A 25,298-nucleotide genomic window follows, 5' to 3' on the forward strand; every position below is an offset into this window, starting at 1 on the left:
CCATTCACGAGAATGCTGTATTGGAAAAGAGCGTGAAAATATGGGTCTGAATTTGTGAGCAAGACAGAGACGGAGGGGATGAGAGAAAGGGAATAAAAACTCCAAACGTGACCGCCTCGGGGTGGGGGGTTCAGGGTAAAGGAATGAAGCAACGGTGGCAGTGGTCCCAGCCAGAACCCAAGAAAGCCTCTGTCTTTGCTGGAGTCAGTGCAGGAATGTCTACATCACTCTCTCCAGTTAACTTCTTTAACAGAAATATCAGAGAAAGACAAGCCGGACTGGCAACATTCAACAGTTATTTCAATACTGAGTGATTTCCAGACCTGATAAATTAATGATATCTGGACAGAACTCTGGCAGATATTTACAGCATGAGAACACCTACATTATCTTAATGTTTGCTCAGTAAATGCTGTTATCAAAATACTGGAAACATATTCCCATACTGATGTTGATTATAGCAAAGGAACTGTATGCATCACTACTTCAATCCAGTAGAGCACGAAATGACCACATTAATCCCAACACTCCTGTGGGAACTTTCTAGTCCTGAAGAAGTTGTTTTTGTGTAACAGTTTGAAGGCTAACCCTGATTGTATCCTGAATACTTGGACCCCCTGAGTGTTCGCAAAAATGCAATCTCAGCCAGCATCTGATCAAACATACTGAGCAGCTCTAAAGGCCAGCAAAACAGACAAAACCCTAAAGCAAACGCCGCAAGGCATAGGCCCATGGCTGAAATGCATAAAGGTCAATACTGCTTCTCTAATCCAGGATGTCCAGCTCCTCTAATCCCACTCAGACTGTCCAGCTGAGCACACCTGCAGAGCATGGGTCCAGCTGGCTCAATACACCCTGCTGTGTGTGTGCGTGTGTGTGTGTGTAGCTACAGGACAGAAGGATTACGCTCAGTTTGAGGAGCACTGTAAGTCTTTCTTTGGCAATAGCAGTTAAAAGAGCACTAGTTTTTCCAACAATATTCATTGATATGAGAGGGAAACCAACACAAAAATGAAATCCCATAAATGACAACAGCTGGGACATGCTGTGTTTTATATGTTTTTAATATGTGAGTGTTTTAGCCAAACTGTCACAGTGGGGTAGTGATTCCTTCCTTATTTACTTTGTTCGTATTTGACTGAAACTGAAAAATTAACCAAAGCTGAGAATAAAATCTCTCAGCAGCCACTGCTAGTCCAAAGAAATGAATTCTGTTGTTTTTAGCTCTATATCACACTTCTGTGCTGTTGTTTGTGATTATTTATATCTGCTTCTGTGGTTCTGATGTATTCCGACACAGACGTTTCCACTCTGCTGCTGCTTAAATGGTTTGAATTCATCAGTGCAGTCTGTAATCACTTTTTCAGATTTTTATTTCCAATACAATTATTTGTAAAGGCTTCGATTTTGTCTCACACTTTTAGGCCAATTTAACATTTTTAAAAGTATTATTATGATATATGACAAATGGTTTGGCTGTTGTTCTCAAATAGGTGTAAACCAGTGCTTTTTTTGACCAGTTTCAGATGAAAATATTCAGTGCTAAAATTCTGGTGCTCACTTGGTGGTTTTTAGCATTGAATGTCATTTGCTGCTGTCTTTTAACAGTTTTTCTGGATGTTCACAGAAATTAATGTAAGATGTGCAATTTTAATAGACACTAACACCTCCTTATTAGCTCCGGTTTATACCAGAATACAAAGCTCAAAAGGTTTTCTGCAATTTTACTTTGTATTATAATAAAGTTTTCATTGTTTCCATACAGTATTGTCTTAAGTTTACAATAAATGCTGTAACCTGACATTTATTCTTTACAACTGTACAACTTACTGTAAGACCCTGTAAATTGCACATCTGGGCTACTTTATATTCTCTGTTTGTAAGCTGCTGCAACACACTAATTTCCTCATGGGATTAAAACAATGTTATCTTATCTCAATGTATATGTATGTGTTTTTTTCACAGTATAGTGTAGGGAAACATCAGAATTTGTCAATGTGGTAATGAGGACCACACAATGCAGCAGATGGAGATGCATCCTCATTCCAGAAGCATGATAACCCAGCCTTGGACTCATGATAAACTCTGATCTCAAAGGAAGTGAATTTGACTGAGCTGTCCAAAATCAGCAGTTTCTCTCTCTCTCTCTCTCTCTCTCTCTGTCTCTCTCACACACACACTTGCTGAAAAGCAGCGAGGGCAGAGACCTGGACAAATGTTTAATGGAAGGAGAGATGTGCCGAGGTGCTGCTGAGGTGCTATCAGCTTGGAAATGGCAATTCAAATAAGACCTCTGTGCTTTTGCTCCAGAGGTGTGTGTATATCTCAAGGCTGAGGGCGGGTGTAACGGTCCAGGAGAACACACCCTACCGAGTGAGAACAGACTTACACATGACGGCTGCATTAATAAATAGCCTTTGCCAGGTTTACAGTGTGTGGGCGCACAACGCATCTATTCAATTTGGGTGCATGTTTTTTCTTAGTGAGCACGATATATCCCTGGACTGTATTTGGGGGTTTTGTGTGTGCTTTCCCCACAGTGTCATATTTTACAGGATCGTCTGAAGGTGAGTATGCCTCATGTAATCTTTAATGATGCTCTTTCGATTATATTTAGATATTTCTACTCATTTGAAAATTGAGCTAGATTAAGATGCACCTATTTCTGGGACTGGGCCTTCAACCACAAAAACAGCAATAGAGCTGCCAATAGAAAGGGTCACACTGGAGCAGCCAAACATGAGCCAAAGTTCACCATGCTCAATGCCAAGTGTAGGCTAGAGGTGTGTTAAACCCCTCAGCACTGGGCTCTGTAGCAGTGGAACTGGGTTTTTCTGACCTAAGACCTAACCTCATTAATGCTTTTCTGAATGAATGCCATGAAAAACCTCACAGCAATAATCCAACATCAAGCCTATTTAGAAACGTAGAAGCTGTTAATTCTCTTACATTCAAAAGAATCATTTGATGAGCCGCTGTCTACATTTTTTGGGTAATTAAACAGATTTGATTTGTCAGGAAATGGTTCATCACTGTAAGTCCTTGTTTGCGGTGTCCTAACACATGGAACAATTACTTCAGACCAGCCATTATCACTAAACCACACAGGCCGGCACTGGAGCACTGCCATGAACAGAGACACATCTGACATGTTGAGAGGGAACGCTGCAGAATTTCAGCCACAAAACCATCCTGACAAACATTTCTCACTTTATTAAACCCTTTTTAGCGATAAATGTGGGAAGAGTAAATGTCAAGAGAAAGGGAGCTTTAAACGCTCCAGTTAGTTTACAGAACACAGACACTATTTGTGGAAGTGTTTACGAGAAGACGAAGAAAAATTTGAATAGACACAAAATAGAAATGCAAAAAGATTCCAGCAAAGAGAAGCTAAACTTCTATCAGGAGCAGGGGGCATTACCTCTGGTCCTAAAGAAACGGTGTTCAGCATAATTTGGACTTTACAGCTGACTGAACTCTTTAGTTAATTACAATATATTTACAAGATAATCGTCAGTTTTAACTGGTTAATAAGTCACAAACGCCTATATAATGAAACTGATTTCAAATATTGTGAACACTTAAACACTAATTAAATTTGAGGCTTTTGTCTTTAACTATAAATTAAAATGAAAAAGATTAATTTATCGTACACATCTAAAGTGAAAATCAAAATGAACGTTTTACCAGCGAAACGTCTCTTGGAAAAATACACGTTTACATTTCTGACACAAGCCTGCCGCCACATGGTCAGTAGAAGAATTGCAAAAACATGACAGGCTCCTTAAAAAAATCAAAACAATGTGTTTACGCTACAAAAGTGATATATATTTAGTATGTGATAGTCTAATTTTCCATATGACAATGCAGAAATAACAATGATTATATTTATAGATGATCAACATTTTTAGGGACCTATCAATGTTTTAACATTTAACCAAATAAATTTGAAATTAATTTTCATGAAAAAAAAAAACGCATGGATTTTAAAGGGGGAATTCTACTTATTTTCAAGATTCAATTAATAAGATTTTTCACTGTTTGCTGCAGATATTACATTTAAAAATGATGTTTATATTTACAAAAGTATAAGCAACTTTGGAAATATTTTCTTTGCACTTTAACATTCAAATACAGTTTCAATTTTGTTTTTACTGCATTTTATAAAATGTCCAACTTTTCAGGAAATGGTGTGTGTAAATACACATCTATAAAAATCTATTCCAACAAGTTCAGTCGTCATAAACACTGCTTCAGTGAATTTCACCTTAATAAGTAACACAAATAACACATATTGGAAGAAATCTTTACTTATGTTTATGTAGAGTTATGTCAGATGTCATGAAAGGGTTGGTGTCATTTTGCCTCATTTACCTTCAGTAAAATGTAACTATTAACTATTATGTGAAATGTGTAAAGCGTAATGATGAATTCTTTCACTGCACAGATACTCTTACCTGTACAGGCTGACCATCCTCTGAGCCAATCATGTTTCTCCACTCCAGAAGAGAGCGCTGCAAATGATCTAACCCTGTCTCCCACAGTCTCACGTAGCCGCCCATGTCCACTGTCACTACTCCCCCGGTGCCGAGTGGAGCGATCACCACATCAGTGTCCGACACCTTAGAGATCCACGCTGTGTAGGGAGACATGGAGGAAGTCCTGAAAATATGAATACAGTAAGACCTTGAGAAACTGTGCCCAGACTTTTGCAGATTGTGAGATATATTCTAAAGAGAAAGATTTTTATATTAGATAAATATTAAATTGCATCAGGATAATTCAGGTACTTTTTAAAATGTGCCTCTACAAAATAAAAGCTACTCGGTGGACATAAAAAATGGGGTCCCCTTTTCATAATACACCACCTCAAATGACCAGATGGTGGCGCTGCTGTGTTACAAAAATCACTGGTTCCGCTGCAGGGCTCAACATTTTGTAAATAAGAATATTTTCAATGCTCACTTTTGTTTGAGCGAAAAATTATGACGTTTAATCAGGATTATATCAGCATGACATACACTGAGCTACAAACTGTTATCTCAGAACATTTCAGAATGTAACAAAAAAAGACAATTTTCATATGTCTTTAGTCATATCTGGAAACATCATAGCTGGAAAATGTAACTATTATGATAAACAGCGTTGACTGGTATTGGTGTTATTAATATTAATATGTCAAAGTCACTAGTCATAAAGGGCTTATGAAGATGTAGTCTTATGAACATTGCCATACGGTAAAGTGTTACACATAAAAACCTGTGGCACTCCCTTAAATACGTTTACCTTGGTACGGGAATATACTTGACTTTTTTGGAGTTCAAATCAGTCACTTCAAGGTAAGCAGAAGTCATAGGTGGAGTGATATCTGTGATTGAAGTTATCATGTCAGTATTAATTTTTTTATTTTATTATTATTATTTATTTGGGGACAACCTATAATGACTTTTCTCTCTCTCACCTTTAGGGTAAATATCAGCCAGAGGAACTTGTGTTGGGGGTAATGCTCGCACCACCTGATTGGCTCCTACCAGACTGATAGTGTTAACCCTTTTTGCAGGTCCTGAGCGGCGGCTTGATCCAAAAAACATATCAGGACCTCTGCCCTCAGTGAGAGGTGATGTCCTATTAAAGCTGTACACCTCATTTGGTGACTGAATGAAAAAATATGATAAAAACATTAAGTTAATAAAAATCATATATCTTTAATCACATGTCTGACGAAGAAACACCAAACTGGACAACTGAGATGTGGAGTAAATGTTAACAGAGTGATGAGGTGTAGTAACTCTAGTACTATAACTATACTAATACTGGAGAAATAATTGTACTAAGTTAACACCTTATTTAGCTGATGAAGCTGTAGTGTAAATACATGTTTCCTGCTTTTTCTTCGCTGCAGAAGAATACAGAATTCATACTTAATGGTAAATTTTACTGGAAGCAGAGGAACATTCTCATGTCACACCTTCCCTTATGATACATTTAGAAACTACAGTAGAGCATGTTGTACCTCAGGGAAATGGATGGGTGATTGGCATGTTTTGACAGTGATTTACCAGAAGGTCTGGGAAGCCCACTATGACAGTGGCGTAGGTGTTGGTGTCACAGACAAGGCGGTTAGGCGAGACGATCTTCTGTCCCAAGGCAGTGCTTAAGTTCTCGTTGGGCAGCTGCTCACTGGATACCTCCTGAGGGGCAGCAGGGTCCATCCCTGAGACACAACATAGATTAGAGAGAGCCCAAGATCATCAACACAGTGCATTAGCCCTCACAGGCCCAGGTCCATTACTCTGCTCCTGACATGAAGGCCTCAGGAGATGTTTATCTGTTCTACAGTTCTTGACCCATGACACCTGACCACTTCCACTAATGGGCCATAATTCGGCTACTCTTCATGAAATGCTGTCAGACCTGGCTTGATTAAGACCTGTCTGGCGAGGACCAAATAAAAACCCTGATGGCTTTAAAGACATCCTATTTTTTAAGCCATGTGCTGGTGTGAGGGTCTACACATTGCACCAAATGCAGATATTAGTCTTTCTCTATTACACTGTACTTATTAAGCCACATAAAATTACTATCTGGTTTGTACTGAGAGTTGCAGTCTTTCAGATGAAGGCAGTCTGACGAATGGCAGTTCATCAGAGGACACCAGCATCGAGATAGTCATCTTCTACAAACAACATTCCAAGAGGACATAAACAAGGACCTAGCTATTTATTTCACCTGCTTTTCAAACCTAGAAAAAATAAACAGATTATTTTCCATTACATGAGGCGTAAAGCCCTCAAATTATTGCCATCATTTATCAGGCCGCAAATGAATGCCTTGCAGAGTCCAGTCCTTTAATAACAAAACCCCGGGATAAGTGTCAGCCAGGATGGAAAAAGAAAGGCTGTAAAATGTCACTCATTAAGATTGAAGGTTGAAGACTAACTTGTGTTGCAATAGTTCCTCTGTGGGATCAGACCAGATGGGCTTGCCTTCAGTCCACACACACATCAACTAGTCTCGGGCACCCATGGGTTCACCACTTGTCTTTTCTTGGATAACTTTTGGGTAGATATTAACCACTGCATATCGGGAACACCCACCAAGACCTGCCGTTCTGAGGATTCTCTCATCAAGTTGTCTAGCCATCACAATCTGCCTCATGACAAAGTCACTCAGATCCTTACACTTGCCTGTTTTTCCTGCTTCCAACATATCAACAACAGTTCACTTACTGCTTAACGCAACTCACACCTTGACCAATGCCACTGTTACATAATGTTGTGGCCCATGTCCATCATTAAAACTGTAATGACAGATCATTGATGAATTTTACAAAACCTGATACAGAAATACCAGAAATGGCATTCAGAGCTGTCACTAATGTTGTGACATTGTCCTATTAACAGTGTTAAGATTAGGCTCAGCCTGTTACACAAAGGAAATATGTGACACATTACATTTGAGAACTCAAAGAGTATACCACAGTGCCTCTGAAATGAATCAATGACTGTTCCTAGCAGCATTATACTCATATTTCATATTACGTTTAGCTTGGTCACTACTAATAAATTGTCCTCCCCTGGCATAAAGCTGGATATCATGGCCAGAAAAAAGCTTTAAAGCACTCCCCAAGTCTTTTTGCTGGAACACTTGGAACACATTGTAAGTGCTCTGAGACTTTGAAAGCCTCAGAAAATACTATGAGATGACTATGGCATAGAGAACGAATTTACCAAAGCACACTGAGGAGGCTCACACCAGTTAAACATGTATATATATAACCACAAACTTGCTCTACCTGAGCTGTTTCCAAAGCCAGTGCTGACAGACTCCTCTGTGATGGTGTGCAGCTGACACACGCCTGATTCTTCTGCTCCCATGTGCATGGGTTTGGTCAACAGAAACTTCCTGCACATAAAAAGAGACATATATATGTACTAGGTCAATTAAGACTAATGGATAATCAATGAATTAATGGAAGCAACTGTGAGAAAAGAAAATGCATTAAAACCAAAGATTTTAAAAGACAATGACAAAGGTTAATTGGAACAGGAAAGCTCATAAAAGTAAATCTGGTGTCTGTTTACAGGGAAGGTCCTACACTTCAATAATAGAGCCAGTAAAAACACAAGAGGGAAAAGCTCACCAGCACTGGAGGAATTTGTTCATGCACAGTGACCAGAACAAACTGAAAACATTTTGGTGGTTTTCTGTTGTTGTTGTTGTTGTTGCTATTTTTTTTAGTTTATACAGTTTATTTACATTACTGTGATTTTTGTAGGAATTTCCTTGTGATTTCAACATTAACCCTTAATGTTAACAGTAATTAACTGGATTGGGTTATTCTAACTTAAAATATATCTAGAAGTTGCATTCAATTTAACAGATTATTGATTTTCAACAATTTCTTCTTTTTAAATGTGTGCAATTGTAAAATGTTGATTTAGCATAAAATCACAGAGTTTGTGGTTTTAAATAAAAATAGATGTATATTATCAGATAAACTAAACTTAAACATTATGGAGTGGTTTCCCAAACAAACTATATACTATGTATATGGACTATATACTCCTTTCTACTGAAATTCAATATGCTGTGTAGTTCAGGACTAATCCCAGTGTACGGTTAACTGAGAGATGAAACACAAAGCAGCAGCAGAACGTTAAAGTTTATTTTCTTTCTATTATCATGGGGTAAAGTGCATTGTGGAGGAGGCACCTGTCAGTGTTGCTTTCAACAAGCAGCCATCGGTCCTCAGCCACCAGGAACACAGACTTAAGGTTGATGGGGAGAGAGATGGTGTGGACTTGACCCTCCAGCACATCCAGAACATCCAGCTGATTCCTGTCAGTGTGAGGCAGGTAATATGTCACTAAGCTTAGCCCACAGCAAATGTTCAAAACAGAGGGACATTCCAAAGAGCTTACCCGTCAGTCTTGTAGAACAGAAGCCAGTTCTTGTGGGCAAACTCACGACACATTTTGTATCCTCCCTGTAGCAGTCACCAAACAAGGATGCAGAGTGACATCGATGCAAAGTTTATGCATTAGTGCTAATTGTCTGCTAACGGCACACCATTGTGTGTAAACTTTATCACTTATAAATGTATTTTTCAAACTTTTAACTTTTATTTTTAAACTGATAAAGAGTTTTAACAGCTCTAAGGAGTGCTATGTTAATGCTCAGATAATTACATGTAGAGAATCTGTGGTGTGATTATATGAATAGCTGGTGAGTTAAAAGGCAGAGGATATCTAAACTATTTTAAGCATTAGCTATGTGAATGTTCGTTCATCCATTGTCTGTAACCACTCATCCAATTCAGTGTCACAGTGGGTCCGGAGCCTACTTGGAATCACTGGGCGCAAGGGAGAACCATACCCGGGAGGAGGTGCCAGTCATGCACTCACACCTATGGACACTTTTTGAGTCACCAATCCACCTACCAACATGTGTTTTTGGACTGTGGGAGGAAACCAGAGCACCCGGAGGAAACCCACGCAGACACAGGGAGAACACACCAAAGTCCTCACAGACAGTCACCCGGAGTGGGACTTGAACCCACAACCTCCAGGTCCCTGGAGCTGTGTGACTGAGACACTACCTGCTGCACCACCATGCCGCGCCTATATGAATGTTATTTTTGAATAATATAACTCATAATAAAAGGCTTGGCTAATTTTTCCTCATCCACTGCAATGAATAAATGTTCTCTACTCATCTTACATTTTTATTGTTTTCAATCATCAACCCTGTGTATTAACCACAGCCTCAAATTCATACACACATACCAGCACATACAAAGACCTGGCATGGTTTAATAAGCTCATACCTGACTGTCTTTATTATTCCACCAGTTGGAGGTTTTACGCACAGGATCGTCCTCTTTACCAGGAGACAAGACTAGTCTTCTCACCGCGCCAGTCATTAGGTCCAAGTGCAAGACTGTGTTACTCTACAGAAAGGACAATAAGCATTAGACCACAGTTCAGTGAACCCATTCAATTCCTCTCTTATTTATATTAAGCACAGGTAATATTCCTGAGGATATTAGGTATGAGACAATTCTCTTAAATAAGAAAAGGGAAACTGAAAAGGAATCATTAAAAAATAGGTTTACACAAACTCTAAAAACGGATTATTAACAGCCCTGCATCCCCAAAGCCAGCAGGTCATGACTGAAGTGCCCTTGAGCAAAATGCCTAAATGCCCACTGCTCCGGGCATGTGTGCTCTCTGTCCTCTAGTGTTCACTAGTGTGTGTGTAAATGTGTTTTAATGCATGGATTGGGTTAAATGTAGAATATAATTTCCTCTGTGTGCAAGCACAGTAGCCAATAAAGTGATTCTAACTCTAAACAACAAGAAACCTCAGTCATTCCTTCCACTGAGAGAAGACCATTCAGAATCTAAGAGTGTGTAGCTGTCAAGAATTAAAAAAAAAATGAACCAAAAAAAAATGTGAAAACAATGAAGCTGCTGCTGCCTTCAAAATGGTCGGACCAGCCAAGAGCCCAGAGTGCAACAGAGGTTCAGGAGAAGTAGAAAACAGAAAGCTCAAACAGGAGAATTCTGTGTAATCAACTAAATATACATTATCTGTTTGTTTGCCTGTTGTAGTAGTTGTTAACACTGCAAATGTAATGATAAAGGTTGGCCTGTGGAGACTACAGAATAAGCACCAGATTTGGAGCATCATTTTAGGCTCAAAAAATCACGCTGTACTAAGAGAGATACTGTAAAAGCTAGAGGGGGAACACGGGGACGACAGGGCCTTGAGTTGTTAGCGTGGCACACTCCAGATTTATGAGAAAAACTGAGCAAATGGCACTTATCTCCATAATCAGCTTCATATCTAAATACAGAGCAGCAGCACAGGCCTGTGTTATTCTAACAGGCAGCCAAGCCTTTGTAAGTTTCAACTTCTGGCAGATGAAACTTGTGATCTGGACACTGCTGCCAGTCGTGCTGGAGATATGGAGCGTCCTCTTGGCCTGGCCGGTCTTCATTCATGACGCATCTGCTTAATCTTCAATTTACTTTTATGGGAAAGGCAAGTGAAGCGGCTTAGCCCCGGCCTCCCTGCTTTTGGGCCCTAATGGGTTCCTTATGGCCTGCTTCACTTACAGTGCACACTGCCTGAGCTAAGAATAGCAGGCTTGCGTCAGGGCTAGATAAATGGTGGATTTGGCTAAAGAGAGCTGTCAGGACTACAGGCCGAACTGTTCCATTCAGGCTTTGTTTCTGCTCCACTGGGAGAGCCACGACCCCTTTGCAACCCTGCCTCGTGATGTCTGGAATTCCATATTTTTGGGCAAAACTAATACATAGTTCTCTCTGTCTTACGCATGGACAGACTTTTTTCAGAAAAGGTATTTTTAGAGGTTTCCTCTTCCCCATGACGTTAATAGGCAGCAGCTGTGTATGTGGATGTAAATTCAGATTTTATTTGTTTCCTTCTTGCTTTGCAGCTCTGGTACCTTATTAGGCATGTCAAGTGCGGTTAGGTGCTGTGGGACACCTGCAAGGGATATGACTATTTTCAGACAAGGGATAAACAAGCACATTAAAAGACAGACAGCGATTTCATTCACAAGCCAAACAGTGGAAAACGGATACAAATCTCCTAAAGTGGCTCTGAGCTGGAGCTTCCTAATTATTTCCACTCTTTAATTTCCACAGATAACCTCCAAATACAAATCAATAAAACATGAATCACATTTATAAAAAAACTATGGGACAATAAACTTTTGGTACATAATGTAAATAAACAATTAAAAATAGACATAAAAAACATACTCTAATACTTTTTAAAGCTTAATCATTTCAAAACCTCCTCTCTGAAATGTCCAGTATTTCCAGCTACTACCCAATACTTTCTTCAGCTGATAAATCCTTCATTAAATTAACAAAAACATACAATCTTGATGAATCTGGATTCTCTTGATAAAAAACTTGATAAAGAATTTGCACAGCTTAGGAGCCAAAGATAAACAATTTGAGACACTTTCCCTTTGTGGCTCAGGGCTTTTGCTGTGTATGAGAGTGTGTTATAACAGGAGTCATGTGACATACACACACACCTGTTCCTCATGAAGCACCACCTGGCCCTGGAGTGGACTGCCCAGTGCCGCCACAGTGATGAAGGGCTGCCACACTCCACTGATGGTGCGAGGGAAGACGTCATACAGCTCGATACAGTGCAGTGTGTCAGCTTTCTCTTGCATGGAGTACATCGTCACCGGATTACAGGTGGCCACATAAATCACATCTGCAACACAACCAATCAACAGCCTGGAAATGTGGTACAGTAAGAACAGTTCTAAATTTCATTCTAAATCTCTGATCTCACAGTGGTTCATCTTGAATACATTCTTTCATTCATTCTCTGTAACAGCTTCAATCTGTCCAAGATCACAGTGGGTCCGGAGCCTGGGTACACACCCTGGGCATCATTCCCTCAAACATTCACTCACATCTATGGATTCATTTGAGTAGCCAGTCTACCTACCGACATGTGTTTTAGCCTGTGTGAGGAAACCACCCAGACACAATGAATCCTGGTCTCTGACTAGTAACCTAAACTAGTGTAGATTTAACTGTAATGGAGAGTACAGAGTACAGGTTTACAATATGAGCTCCAGATTTTTTTAGGCTCACAAAAGTAAGTAGTACCAAGAGAAACAGAGTGAGGACCCTGGGAACAACAGGGCCTTGAGTTAGAGTGGCACAAGGGCTGGGCAATTAATCAATAATTAATCATTCAGAACATATAACTGACATAATCTTGTCTATATTGATTATATCAATTTTATTTTCCTTTTTTTTAAACTCTGTTATGTCCCCACCATGCCTCGGGATGTGTTCATGTACTGTTCCATTAATACCACACTACCATGTGATTCTGCCCCTATCTGCAACATGGTGGAGAACCTAAAAGCAGAGGCCGACCGAGCAACTTGAGCAGCTCGTACCAAAGAATAACAGAGCGTCTGTGGTTTGGATATGCTGTGACAATAATTAAGATGACACTGAACAAAGTGACCAAAGCACAACCACATGCCAAATATAAACAATGCTCCCAGCAACATTACAAAAAATATCGCAGATTTAATACTAGCACATATTTACAGTACAAGCCTTGTCACTGCACTACGAGGGTCAAAAATACAAAAACAAAAATAATTGTTCATTAATCCCAATTATGGTAAAATGTACAATTAATCATGATATTAATTTGTGCTCATAATCGCCCATCACACTCCAGAATTATGAGAAAATGGTGCTTATCTCCATAATCAGCTTTATATCTAAATACAGAGTCATAGCACAGGGCAATTAGTAAAATAAATTGTAAAAATTCCCATAAAAGGCATTAAAGTAAAAGCTCATAATTTATTCAAATGGTTGTGAGGTTAGAGAAGTGGCAAATATTATTTTACCAGATTTTGGGGAAAAAAAGGAATTCTAAGAGCACAACAAAAGAAATCTAAAATGAATCAGTGGGAAATTTATAACGGCTACATATTTATGACATACTGATCTTCTTCCAGGGAAGTCACCTTTAATGCATCAAAGGAATCTTTTTTTATTATTTATTGTGTTAAAAAGCAGTAAAGAAAGATCTACTGGAAAACTACAAAAAAAAAACCTGTGCACTTCATATTACAATTCTGTAACATCATACCACTGCTATTAAATCTTCACCTTGTATCAAAAAAAATCATATAAAACCTGAAGATTTGTGTATTACCACAACCCTAGTGCATGCAATATTTGGCTTGAAATGAAAATGAGTTTAAAAAATCAAAGCAATTGAACTATCACCTTGAGTCTAACACCATGTTGATTTTTTTTACATTCCTGTCACCTACCATTCGCAGTGGTGACATCACAGATGATGTTGACCTCACTCATGGGGATTTGCCAGTGGGCATGTTCCTCAGTGAAGCTCATGGCTCTGGATTCATGCCTCTGCAGTGGGTAACTCTGCACTCGTAAAAACACCGGGCCCTGGAGAGAACCGTGCATCTATATTACATTAACAGCAGAGCATACTCAAAAAAATGACTTTTAAGCTCCGGTCCTGGGAAAAGCCCCTACCCTGCTCAAACACACCTTGTTACTTATCTGACGAGTGACACAAACAAATATGAGTGGTGTTTTTGTGGGGAAGAGACCAAAATATCCTTGTTATCATTATGACAAAAATGTTCACTTTTAATAAAAGTTATAAAGAGCAATCAGTAATTTTCTTCTACTTCAGCACCCATTCTATGGAGTATTCCATGACTACACTTTATACAGACACTTAACAGTGACTGTATTACTGTTTTACTTTCAAGTCATTTTGCACATTTCCTATTGTTCTATTGACTTGAACAGTGAACTACAGTGTAGAGGTACGGGTAGATCATTGCGCTAGAAGTTCTTTGTGCAATACCTTAATATCAATACGATGGGACTCAGTAGGACAAAGCAGTTTTCGTCGTGCACTGCCGCTCTGGTTAATGCTCCAGTACCCAGCCATTTTGCAGTCTGGCAATGGCAACCTTGGAGATGAAGAATAATAAGATGAAATAAGGATTTCAAAAGATTCAACAATTTGAAGCCTGCTGTACTTTTCAGCAATATTTACTCATCACTTGTTTGTACAGATTTGTCCAAGCACATTTCCCAACCCACAAAATGAACTCTTCTTCAGTCAAAACAACTGCTTGCTATCAAACAACTACCAAAAAGAGGGTGTAAATAAAGTTGGATGTTAATGAAAGGATCTAGAAGAACCCAATTGCACAATGGCTTCATTTTAATGAAGTGTTTTTCATTTCCTTCCCTCTGTGCTGAGACATTGGCCAACATGCTGTTTATGAGCTTCTGCTCGACTTGTTCAGTGCACATCTGTTCACTTCCTAATCTCTTGTTGCCTAGAAAGCATTACACTGTCATGCTTGAGCTCATGCAGGTGGAATGAAGTTTGATTCCCCTCAGACACAAACAGTGTATGTATAAATTATAATATTTTACTTGATAGAAGTTTGAAGAATAATGGTAATATTTCGAAAAGGAAACAAGCTCAACATCTTTCAAACTCAATCAGTTCATAAACTAGGGGCAACTTATTTTACATTTAATTAAACAGAAAATATTTGTTTCTTCACTGTTGTTTAAAATACTGTCTAAAGAGTTATTTGAGTTTGCAAAATGCTCAAAATAGAAATTTCAAAATAAGACAAACATGAGACAGAAGAAACAAATATTTTCCTTTATTAAAAGCACAGTATGTACACTATAGAGCAAAAAAATATTAATAATTGATCCTGACTGTTAAAGAGGAAAATGCATTGTTTAAAAAGTCATATCAATGCTGAGGTAATTCATTTCACATATATTTTCCAGAGATACAGAAGATATAAGTGACTACCATACCATGGAAGAACCATAAAGTGCTCTAGAGTTCATGCAATTACCAGTCAATTAAATATCATAAGAGATCATCTAAAATGCAATATTCAAGTGACATATTAAAATCATCTCATTCTTGTTTGTTTGAGAGACCAAAGCAAATGCAAGTTAGTTAAACTGTTATTCAAGTATGAGTTTGAGTTTAGAGCCCACTAATGGCTGTTTAAGGATTGCACGGTAGCTCTTCTCTAGAGAACGGCACATCATTTGCAAGACGTGAGGAGCTAATGAATGAACATCCTGCATGTGATGTGTAAAGACTCTGCTGTGGCTTTCTGTGAAGACCTTTCACACTGTGTTAGGGAGAAGTAGAAGCCGAGGCTCTTACTCCTTGGCCAGGTGGACGCTGGTGGGCTTGGCTCCGATGGGAATGCCATGCTTGTGAAGAACTGTAATCAGGACCTCACGCATGTCCTTGTTGTAGGAGTCAAAGTCAAAGACGTTCCTCACCACATTAGCGAGGCCCTCTTCTGGAAATTTCTACAGAAGACAGGGACACAGAAAAGATATCAACATGTTTTTAACCAGTCGGACAGAGAGAAAGAGAGAGTAATGGCATGATAGATCAAAAAGTTTCTGATAAGTCAGAGGTCCAGTAAAGAATGTTTATCTAAAGTCATATCATAACACGGGGCGGCACGGTGGCGCAGCAGGTAGTGTCGCAGTCACACAGCTCCAGGGGCCTGGAGGTTGTGGGTTCGATTCCTACTCCGGGTGACTGTCTGTGAGGAGTTGGTGTGTTCTCCCCGTGTCAGCGTGGGTTTCCTCCGGGTACTCCAGTTTCCTCCCACAGTCCAAAAACACACGTTGCAGGTGGATTGGCGACTGGAAAGTGTGAGTGTGTGAGTGAATGTGTGTGTGTCTGTGTTGCCCTGTGAAGGATTGGCGTCCCCTCCAGGGTGTATTCCCGCCTTGCGCCCGATGATTCCAGGTAGGCTCTGGACCCCCCGCGACCCTAAATTGGATAAGCGGTTACAGATGATGGATGGATATCATAACACACATTTTTTTGTGATTATTGTGACTATAATAGCTTATTATTGGTAAGAAGCAGCATCACTTTTTCTGTGGATGGTGTGCGCAACGAGAAAAGTATTTCACATCCATCTGAAAACACTCCCACTCACATTATGATCAGATTAGTTAATAGACTAGTAAGTGTAATAAACAAAGCTAGAAACAAGTCTGAAATGAGCAGAATTATTGGAAGTATTATGAGGAATATTTATGAAATTCATATAAACATTTAGCAAAATAAAATTAGACCAAATTTACCATATAGAAGTATTAGATATAACACTATAAACATTCATACAGACAAACATGACAGTGCCCAACATGACAGCTAGTTTTGTATAACTGCAGACAATCAGAGACTGACATGAGACAGGAGATAAAGGCAGATCCAATGTTCTCGTGGGCTGTGTTGAGTTCAGATGCCTAATGAGAAAGACCCTGGTGAGACTAAGCTCAGGAAGAAGGGCTGCGGCTGTCAATACCGCCCCTGCAGACTCAAACACTAAGTTATATCCCTCTCTGTTACCATGGCGACAGGCTCAACATGCTCATGCAGAAGCCTTTATCAATTCTAGCCTAGAAAATAACTGACCAAATAGAGCATTAAAAACATGAAATAGGCCACTGCACTACTGACGACAGTGGAGGACGAAGTGTACCGGACCCTTCCTTAATAGGTCATCCTGCATACTCACTATCAAATCAATCTCCACCAAAGACATGACACATGACTCGAGCGCATGTGCAGTCAGCATGTTCGCTGGGAATCTATAAGAGTGATTAGTGCTAACCCCATGCAGTTCAAACCAGCAATTCTAATCTCAGGTAAAGTTTGTTGGCTTAAGACTCAAATTTGGAAGATTTTTACAAGCCACTGTACTTTTCTGTGTTTCTTCGGTTGCAGTAACTCAATCGATAAGTGGAAAGACAACTTTTCTGGCTTTTACACTTATTGATCTGGGGTTGAGTGACCTGGGCTGAGTCATCATAGGGCTCTAGAAGCAGAGAAATACGTCCATAGCCCTCAAGCCAAAATCTACTAAAATTCACAGTAGAACATGTTTCCACACAGTCTCTTTCTTCAAACACAACATGATTAATACTGAAAGTAAAGAAAGGAACAATTCGCCTCTTAACACTCTTAACCACGACTGAGAGATGTGAAAGAATGACAACAGGCTCTGTGTGCATAACTGAATTATGCAAGATCTGTCAGATGATTTCACTAACTGTTGCATATATTCTGCTTTTCTGATTTATTGTTTTATGTTATTACTGTCGGGCAAAATTATATACAAGAAATGACAGGGTTTTGGGTTCACTATTATTTGGTCCTCTTACAGGCATGATAGCAAATAAAAAAAAAGAAAACAGAAGAAGGAAAGGAAAATAGATAAAGAAAATGAAGAAAGAAATGAAGAGAAAGAAGACAAAAGAGAAGAGGATGATAGAAAGCAGGAGAAGATGAAAATGAATATGAAGAAGAAGAAAATTTAGAAGACCTTAAAATGACAGAGAAGTAAACAATAAAGATGGAAGGGAAGATAAGGGTGAGAACATAGACAAAAAATGAAATGAAGAAGGCAGAGGAGGAGAAGAGAATAAAGAGGAGAAGCTGACGACCTGTTTTCCTTGATTTAAAAGCAGACTCGACAGCCTAACCCTTGTCAGTCTGGAAAGTGGGAGTAAGGAAAGTGGAGAGAAGGTGAGGAAGGAAGGATGCCATTGCTGTGTGTATATATGTGTGTGTGTGTGCGCTTAAATCTCACAGACAGGTGGTTCAGAATGGCAGCATGGCCTCTATGTGTCAGTTCAGTGAATGAGTGGGTGGGTGAGGAGTCACAGCCTGCAGTCCTCTTCAACATTATCGCTCTCCAGCCGCTTCCAGCAGTTCATACACACACACGCACACACACACACACATGCATTCTCACCCCTCATACATAATACAAACCCCTTACCCCCCATTCATTTTTAAACACGGAAATACCCACAAAGTCTGCAAAATCCAGAAGTAGGAAACCCCCCGCTGTCATTGTTAATTTCATCTCAATATTATCCCCTACATTTTGGAGTCAGTATTAGAGCAATGATTTGATCCCAAATTTAATAGGTATAATAAGAGCAGCTGAAGACATAGGCTTTCCATCTAAAGTTTGCTTTTTTAGCTTTGCACATGAGCCATAAATCTAATGGTGCTAACAAGTAATGAAACCAATCAGTATTGTGGAGACTGCATGCCTAATCAATGATAAATAAATAATGATTGAATAATTGGGTGGCACAGTGGCGCTGCAGGTAGTGCTGCATTCACACAGCTCCAGGGACCTGGAGGTTGGGGGTTCGATTCCCGCTCCGGGTGACTGTCTGTGAGGAGTTGGTGTGTTCTCCCCGTGTCCGCGTGGGTTTCCTCCGGGTGCTCTGGTTTCCTCCCACAGTCCAAAAACACACGATGCAGGTGAATTGGCGACTCAAAAGTGCCCGTAGGTGTGAGTGAATGTGTGTGTGTGACTGTGTTGCCCTGTGAAGGACTGAACCGCCTTGCGCCCAATGATTCCAGGTAGGCTCTGGACCCACCGCGACCCTGAATTGGATAAGTGGTTACAGATAATGAATGAATGAATGATAAATAATTGGAAATAGACTGTTTATGTGATTTCTGATCTAGAGGGGCACAGCACTGTTGAGCAGTGAAACAACCTTCTCTGGAGTGATGGGGCTCCTTTTAATACATTTACAATGAGTTGGAGTTGTGATCCTAAACCCAGGACTTTGATAAGAGACTGTTTTCAAATGTTTTTTGTGATCTGCATCCATTAATTGTTAGCTAATCTAACCCAACACCTCCAGACATGTAAATAAGGAAAATTTGTACACCAAACGCTTGGATTTGTCAGCTACATTTGGTGTAATGAAAACTTTGAAGTCCATATTAAACTTGTTGTCAAAGTTCAAGGGGAATAGGCTGCTGACTGACATTTACCTGTAGGTGTTTGACGATGTTAACCACCTCTCGAGTGGAGTAAGGGTAGGTGATGGTTCCTTGGTCTGCCATCAAACGCATTTCTCCAAACGCTGCCACCAGTTTCTGGAGAACAGCGTCAGGAACATCTGGCCCATACTGCTTGAGCATGGAAAACTCTGCCTGGGGCTTGGGGTTGTCCACCGCATGACAACTAAAGATGTCCCCTAGCACATATTCCAGAATAAAAAATGTTTAAGAAGATGATATATTTGTAGGTAATATATAATAATATAATATATAACAGCAAAGTAGCAGCGTAAGAGATCTCACCAAGGGCCCCAAAGAAGTCATTCCCCAAGAACGGAAAGCCTGGTCGATTAGCTAAAACAATCATGCGGAAGTCTGGGTGCATGGCTATCACATTTGGCCTCTCAACTGCTTCCAAAGGATCTGAAAAGAAATGAAAGAATCATTTATCGCCCCTACTTATAAAAATAAATTGTTACATAAGCCCTCCTTCCCACTCCATCACCTGAAACTATTCTTCTCCCATCAGACAGGATCATCTCTCCACTCTCCACCAGAGTCTTCAGGATGCAGGTGACATTAGTAGGAGCTTTATCAGCTTCATCTATAACCAGGATGTGTCCCATCTTTACAGCTTTAACCTTCACATCACCACAAAAGGTCAAGCAGAGACAGAAGAGTTCCATTTTCATAGCACTAACACATAATCATGATATCCTGGTTTGGTGGCCAGCTATTAATCTCTCTCAGAGAATAATGTCCCACATTTCACTCTCACAGAGAAACTAGGACAGTTTAAAAGTAGCGGAGTAGTTCTAAAAGGACCTTGTGTGGTTATCTTACGTGGGATGCTGAGGCAAGTCTCTAATTATATAAACCCAATTTGTTCTGAGGCGCATTCAAGTGATCTTCAGCACCTTTTACATTTAGACAAATTTACCTTCTTCTATATCCCATCTCTGGTCATTTACGGCTGGTGTTTATCTGTTCTGCAGTGAGCATTATAAAGCATCAATATAATTCAAGGTATTATGGGCACTTCAAAGCTGACTCTATTAATACCCAGAGAGCTGCCTTGGATGCTAATTGAGGGACCAAACCCAGAGCCACAGGCTTCTTTTCATCTTCCTCAAACCTGCACTGTGCAGAGTCATCATTAAAACCCATTTGAAAAGGACACCCACAGCCTCAGATCACAAACAGCACACCTAAATGCCACCATCTCTCACTAACAAGACAGCACTTAGAGTTCGGAGACTAGTTGGCTGGTGTATTAGTACACACTGTCCCCCAGCTCACTTATGAATCTTTTAAGACCGTTTCCTTCAAGCTGGATCAGAGCGTCCTTTGAGGAGCGGCTGGCAACAAGTTTGCACACACTGGCACTTTGGCAAAGACCAAACTGTGATATTAATGTAAGTAGCAATGTGGTTTTGATTTATGAGCATTATGAACAGCTACGCTGTTACAGCAGCCACAGATATAGTGTGATACAAGTAAAGTCAACGAAAAGAGTTCTCTGAATGAGGCCAAAGAACAACCACTTTTGGTTCCCTAAAGAAACTTTCAGATGATGGATTTTGATGAATGATATTAAAGAAACTTTTAGACGTTAAAGTGTTGAACACCTATTTCGCTTTTCCTTCGAACCACAGGCGTAATACGTTTAACAGTAGGAATACACAAAAATACCAGACCACACTGAATTCACATTCTCAGAAAAAAAATAAAAATAAAATCAATTTTCTGAATAACCCAGAGGTTTCAATTTGACAGGCATTTTAAACCAATATCCAATGATGTCATTAGGGCACTGTGGAATAGCAGAACATTTTGATGAGTCTGGACTACTGTGCTAAAAGGTCTGCATTTTATTCATAAAAAAATATTAAATAATAAAATAACTTTTAAAAACAAACTGACCAGAGGGGAGTCCTCATACACAATGATCCCATCCCTCACAGACGGCTGCAGCGTCAGTGTCTGAACCGTGGTGTCTCTGTAGAAGCCAAGAGTAAAGAGTCACCCACTAAGGCAATATGTCTAGTATCTGTAATCGTACTGTATTGATCCCAGAATGAAAGGAATGACACAGCCAATGAGTTCTCTTCAGGGAGTTGAAGTTGCAAAGCTTGCTCCCATGGTCTCATTAAATTTATAAAACAAAGTGACCCAAATCATTAATGGACACAGTGTGCACTTGTCTCTGTAGGTTTCAGATGTGAAGCATATCTCAGCAGACTTACTGGCAGGGAGAATCCCTAAAGTGATTACTTTGGTCTAATATTAGATTCCTGTAGTAGCCAACCAGGCCATAAGAACAAGACTGACTTTCAAATAACTTTGATAAGAGAGCTGCATTAACTTTATATGGCTACAGACAAAGGAAAAGATTAGCACAGAAGAAAGAGATGGTTCAGTTATGAGCGGGTGATTTTCTAACTTCTTGCCATACATATTTGGAAGGCTTTAAAATTCAGATTACTACAGATATGTGTTTTTATAGCTTATATCATAATATGCACTGCAGGATGAAGTAAGCAGCTTATTGAACAAGTGCTACATCACTCGAAACAACAAACATTTGGTCTCTTAAAGGGGAATACAACACCACACAGTAACTTTTACAAAATTCCATACGCCAATCTGAGTTCAAAAAGCATTAAATAACAGAAGTTTAACTTGAGATATAAATAACATTTTGTTCTGCAGCTCACTAAACTACTAGCATTTTTTCTGGTATGGAGCTTGGCCAGTCTCTGACTCCCACATTCATGCTGTTTTTCCTTCTATTAATAGTTCTTCAAAGACTACAGTGCAGCTTAAGAGTTATGATTCCCTCTGTCCCACAGACAGGTGTCCTAATTTATAAGGGACAAAAATAATTCACTCTACCCTTGGAAAGTAGATTTTTTTTTTCAGTGCAGCCCTGAGCAAGAGCAAAAAAGAAGATGCATAACGTAATGCAAAAAATCTCTTTTGCAAAATCTTAATATCCATCCACTACTTCAAAGGGAGATGGCAATGTTGACTATGAAGATACTATCCTCTATATTTTCTGTAGGTAAAAAATCTACAGGTCATAAGACTAAATTACTGAATTACTACTCTTTTTGGAGTTACAGGAGTTAGCTCTAAAACAAGAACCTGCAAGTAAATAAATATATACATACATATACATATATAACAGAAAAACATGTCTTTTTTTATACCTGTGAAGCTGCAGATATTCTCTGGGTCGGTTCATTAGATGCAGGAATCGGTCAACAATTTTATTTTTTCCCACACCCTGTCAGCAAATGAGAGATACATTTAATGTGTGATTGTTATTGTACTGTTACTCAGCATCAAATGTGTGACAGAAGTAAATGTGAGACACCATCTGTTACTTTGGGAGTCAACAAACAACTTTTTTTATTCATTCATTCATTATCTGTAACCCTTATCCAATTCAGGGTCGCGGTGGGTCCAGAGCCTACCTGGAATCATTGGGCACAAGGCGGGAATACACCCTGGAGGGGGCGCCAGTCCTTCACAGGGCAACACATACAGACACACACACACACACACACACACACACACACTCACTCACACACTCACACCTACAGACACTTTTGAGTCGCCAATCCACCTACCAATGTGTGTTTTTTGGACTGTGGGAGGAAACCGGAGCACCCGGAGGAAACCCACGCGGACACGGGGAGAACACACCAACTCCTCACAGACAGTCACCCGGAGCAGGACTCAAACCCACAACCTCCAGGTCCCTGGAGCTGTGTGACTGTGACACTACCTGCTGCGCCACCGTGACACCCACTTTTATATTATTATTTATTAATTTATAGTACGTCTAAAGGCAAATATCTGATTGCAGTTTTTATGAGAAATATTATCACATCAACTTAAAGTGTGATTAATCTCAGCCCTGATATTCTGGCCAAGAAGAACAGCAAGCACCCTGGCTTGAGACTTACTGAGGAGCATAGTTGGCCACATGTCCAGTTGGGTGTTTTAATGTTGATCATATTTACAACAAATGAGCGTCTGGTTGCTTTTATCTAATTAGTCTACATGCAGTTCATACGCGTTTTATTTTCTGTTTTCTATTTTTTATTTTTACATTAACTGCAGCAAACCCAAAGCCACCGAACAGTTCAGAGCGCTGGAAGAATTTACCAAACGTCCAGATCTGCCACATCAGCAAACAGACACCCACGCCTTGTGTGATGGAGACAGGTGCGGCCGTCCTAGCAAACCAGATAGCGAGAAAAATTGTGCTACGGCAATTTCCCGATGTTAGAGCAATGTTGAAACACTGCAGCACTCGAGAGCCCATGCTCTGTCTCAATGTTAAATGTCAAATTTTATTAGAAAAATTAGAAAAAAATCAATGTAAAAAATTTAACATTTCAGTCTTAACCCTTAATATAGAAAGTCTAATTGTACAAAAACAGATCAGTGTTTAAACACTCAAAATTACATACTGCATGTGTGTTTGTGTGTGTGTGTGTGTGTGTGTGTGTGTCAATCTACATAGCATGTCATTGACAATGTGACATCTGTGAACATGCCCACTCCTTCCACCCTTAGTCGGATTGTTCCCTCTGGGGACGGGAGGTGTTAAGTATAGCAGAGAGTGGGTGACTATCCAGTCTCTATGAGTCCGGATGAGACCCAGTACACCATATCCCTCAGTCCATATGCTTCTGTTCTACACTTAACAACCATGACAATCTCATGACTCCAAGTCAGCTTAGTCCATGACTCTGCTGTCAAAATCCCGCTGTTCGCTAACTGCAGTGGCACTGAGCGCAAAGTGTTTGGTTGAAGGGTCATAACACCGGTAGCATAGTGAATGCTGGGTGCAAAGGCCACAGTGGAGGTCCTGACCGATTATGAAGGTAAAGTGGAAATGTATTTGCTGCCAGCAAAAGCTCAGTGCAGCCCACAATGTCCGTAAATATTTGAACTCCTCAAAAGGTCAGTCAGAGTTAAGCTTTCACATCAGTTAAGCGATGAATCTACACAGGACAATTACAAAGTAAAACTGTGATACGTGCATATAATACTCCACATTCCACTAAATTCTTTAAATCAGTTTATAACTCATTGAATGTCAGACAGGTTTCACTGTAAAGCTGCATTTTACACTATTACTTCTACAGAAATTCAGGTTTTTTTTTAGAGAGAGCAGTGCTCGCTGTGATGCAACACTGGCCACACTGACTGACCTTATGTTCAACATTGAAGCCTCTTATTTACCTGATTGCCCACCAGCAGCAGGTGTTCCCCCAAGAGGAAGTCTTTCAGCATGTCCTCCATAACCATCATGTGCTGTGGAGAGAAGTGAGGGTATAATGAAAACAACTGAATGGGGACTGCCAACACTATTTAGACTGCAGTGGGAAAACCCAGACCTAGAGGTGTGTAATACAGCCTAATTTAATGAGTGGAATCAGGTTTATTTGAGCAAGCAATTCAACAAACTGTGCCAGACTTTAATTGCCCTTCCCTGGTTTATGCTTCAGAGTCAATCCTCATCAGAGTGAATAATTCAACATTAAAGTGCAAATGCTTTTTATTTATTCATTTCTGTGTGAAATACCTGAGCACCCCCAAAAGCATAGTCCCTCCTTAAAAAAAATAATGATGAATAAAAAAATAATGTAAATGCAAATTAGAAAAAAGGCATAAAAATGACATCCACATTATAAGTAGCACTCCAGTATCCAGCTTGTTTTTTCAGGTTATATTATAAAACGTCATGATTCCAGTGAACCCATAATCTACACAGTATAGATGGTCTATAAAAGAGGGTAAGTAAACAA

The 25,298-nt window shown here is 39.7% G+C and overlaps 1 protein-coding gene across 1 annotated transcript in view; it reads right to left on the reverse strand.

Moving 5' to 3' along the window:
* The window catches only part of vwa8 (von Willebrand factor A domain containing 8), an 86,481-nt gene that overhangs the window by 34,812 nt on the left and 26,371 nt on the right, over positions 1-25,298 (reverse strand). The window contains exons 20-37 of the mRNA XM_066686468.1: positions 24,733-24,804; positions 22,683-22,759; positions 21,394-21,469; positions 19,976-20,111; positions 19,774-19,893; positions 19,462-19,667; positions 15,790-15,941; positions 14,440-14,548; positions 13,871-14,009; positions 12,080-12,267; positions 9,830-9,952; positions 8,925-8,989; positions 8,716-8,841; positions 7,796-7,905; positions 6,060-6,214; positions 5,462-5,654; positions 5,287-5,368; positions 4,458-4,662 (exon numbers count right to left, since the gene is read on the reverse strand). Coding sequence (XP_066542565.1) covers positions 4,458-4,662; positions 5,287-5,368; positions 5,462-5,654; positions 6,060-6,214; positions 7,796-7,905; positions 8,716-8,841; positions 8,925-8,989; positions 9,830-9,952; positions 12,080-12,267; positions 13,871-14,009; positions 14,440-14,548; positions 15,790-15,941; positions 19,462-19,667; positions 19,774-19,893; positions 19,976-20,111; positions 21,394-21,469; positions 22,683-22,759; positions 24,733-24,804 — 2,334 coding nt within the window. The remainder of the gene's footprint in view (positions 1-4,457; positions 4,663-5,286; positions 5,369-5,461; positions 5,655-6,059; positions 6,215-7,795; positions 7,906-8,715; positions 8,842-8,924; positions 8,990-9,829; positions 9,953-12,079; positions 12,268-13,870; positions 14,010-14,439; positions 14,549-15,789; positions 15,942-19,461; positions 19,668-19,773; positions 19,894-19,975; positions 20,112-21,393; positions 21,470-22,682; positions 22,760-24,732; positions 24,805-25,298) is intronic.

Source organism: Hoplias malabaricus, chromosome 12 (genome assembly GCF_029633855.1).
Source record: "Hoplias malabaricus isolate fHopMal1 chromosome 12, fHopMal1.hap1, whole genome shotgun sequence".
Lineage (NCBI taxonomy): Eukaryota > Metazoa > Chordata > Actinopteri > Characiformes > Erythrinidae > Hoplias > Hoplias malabaricus.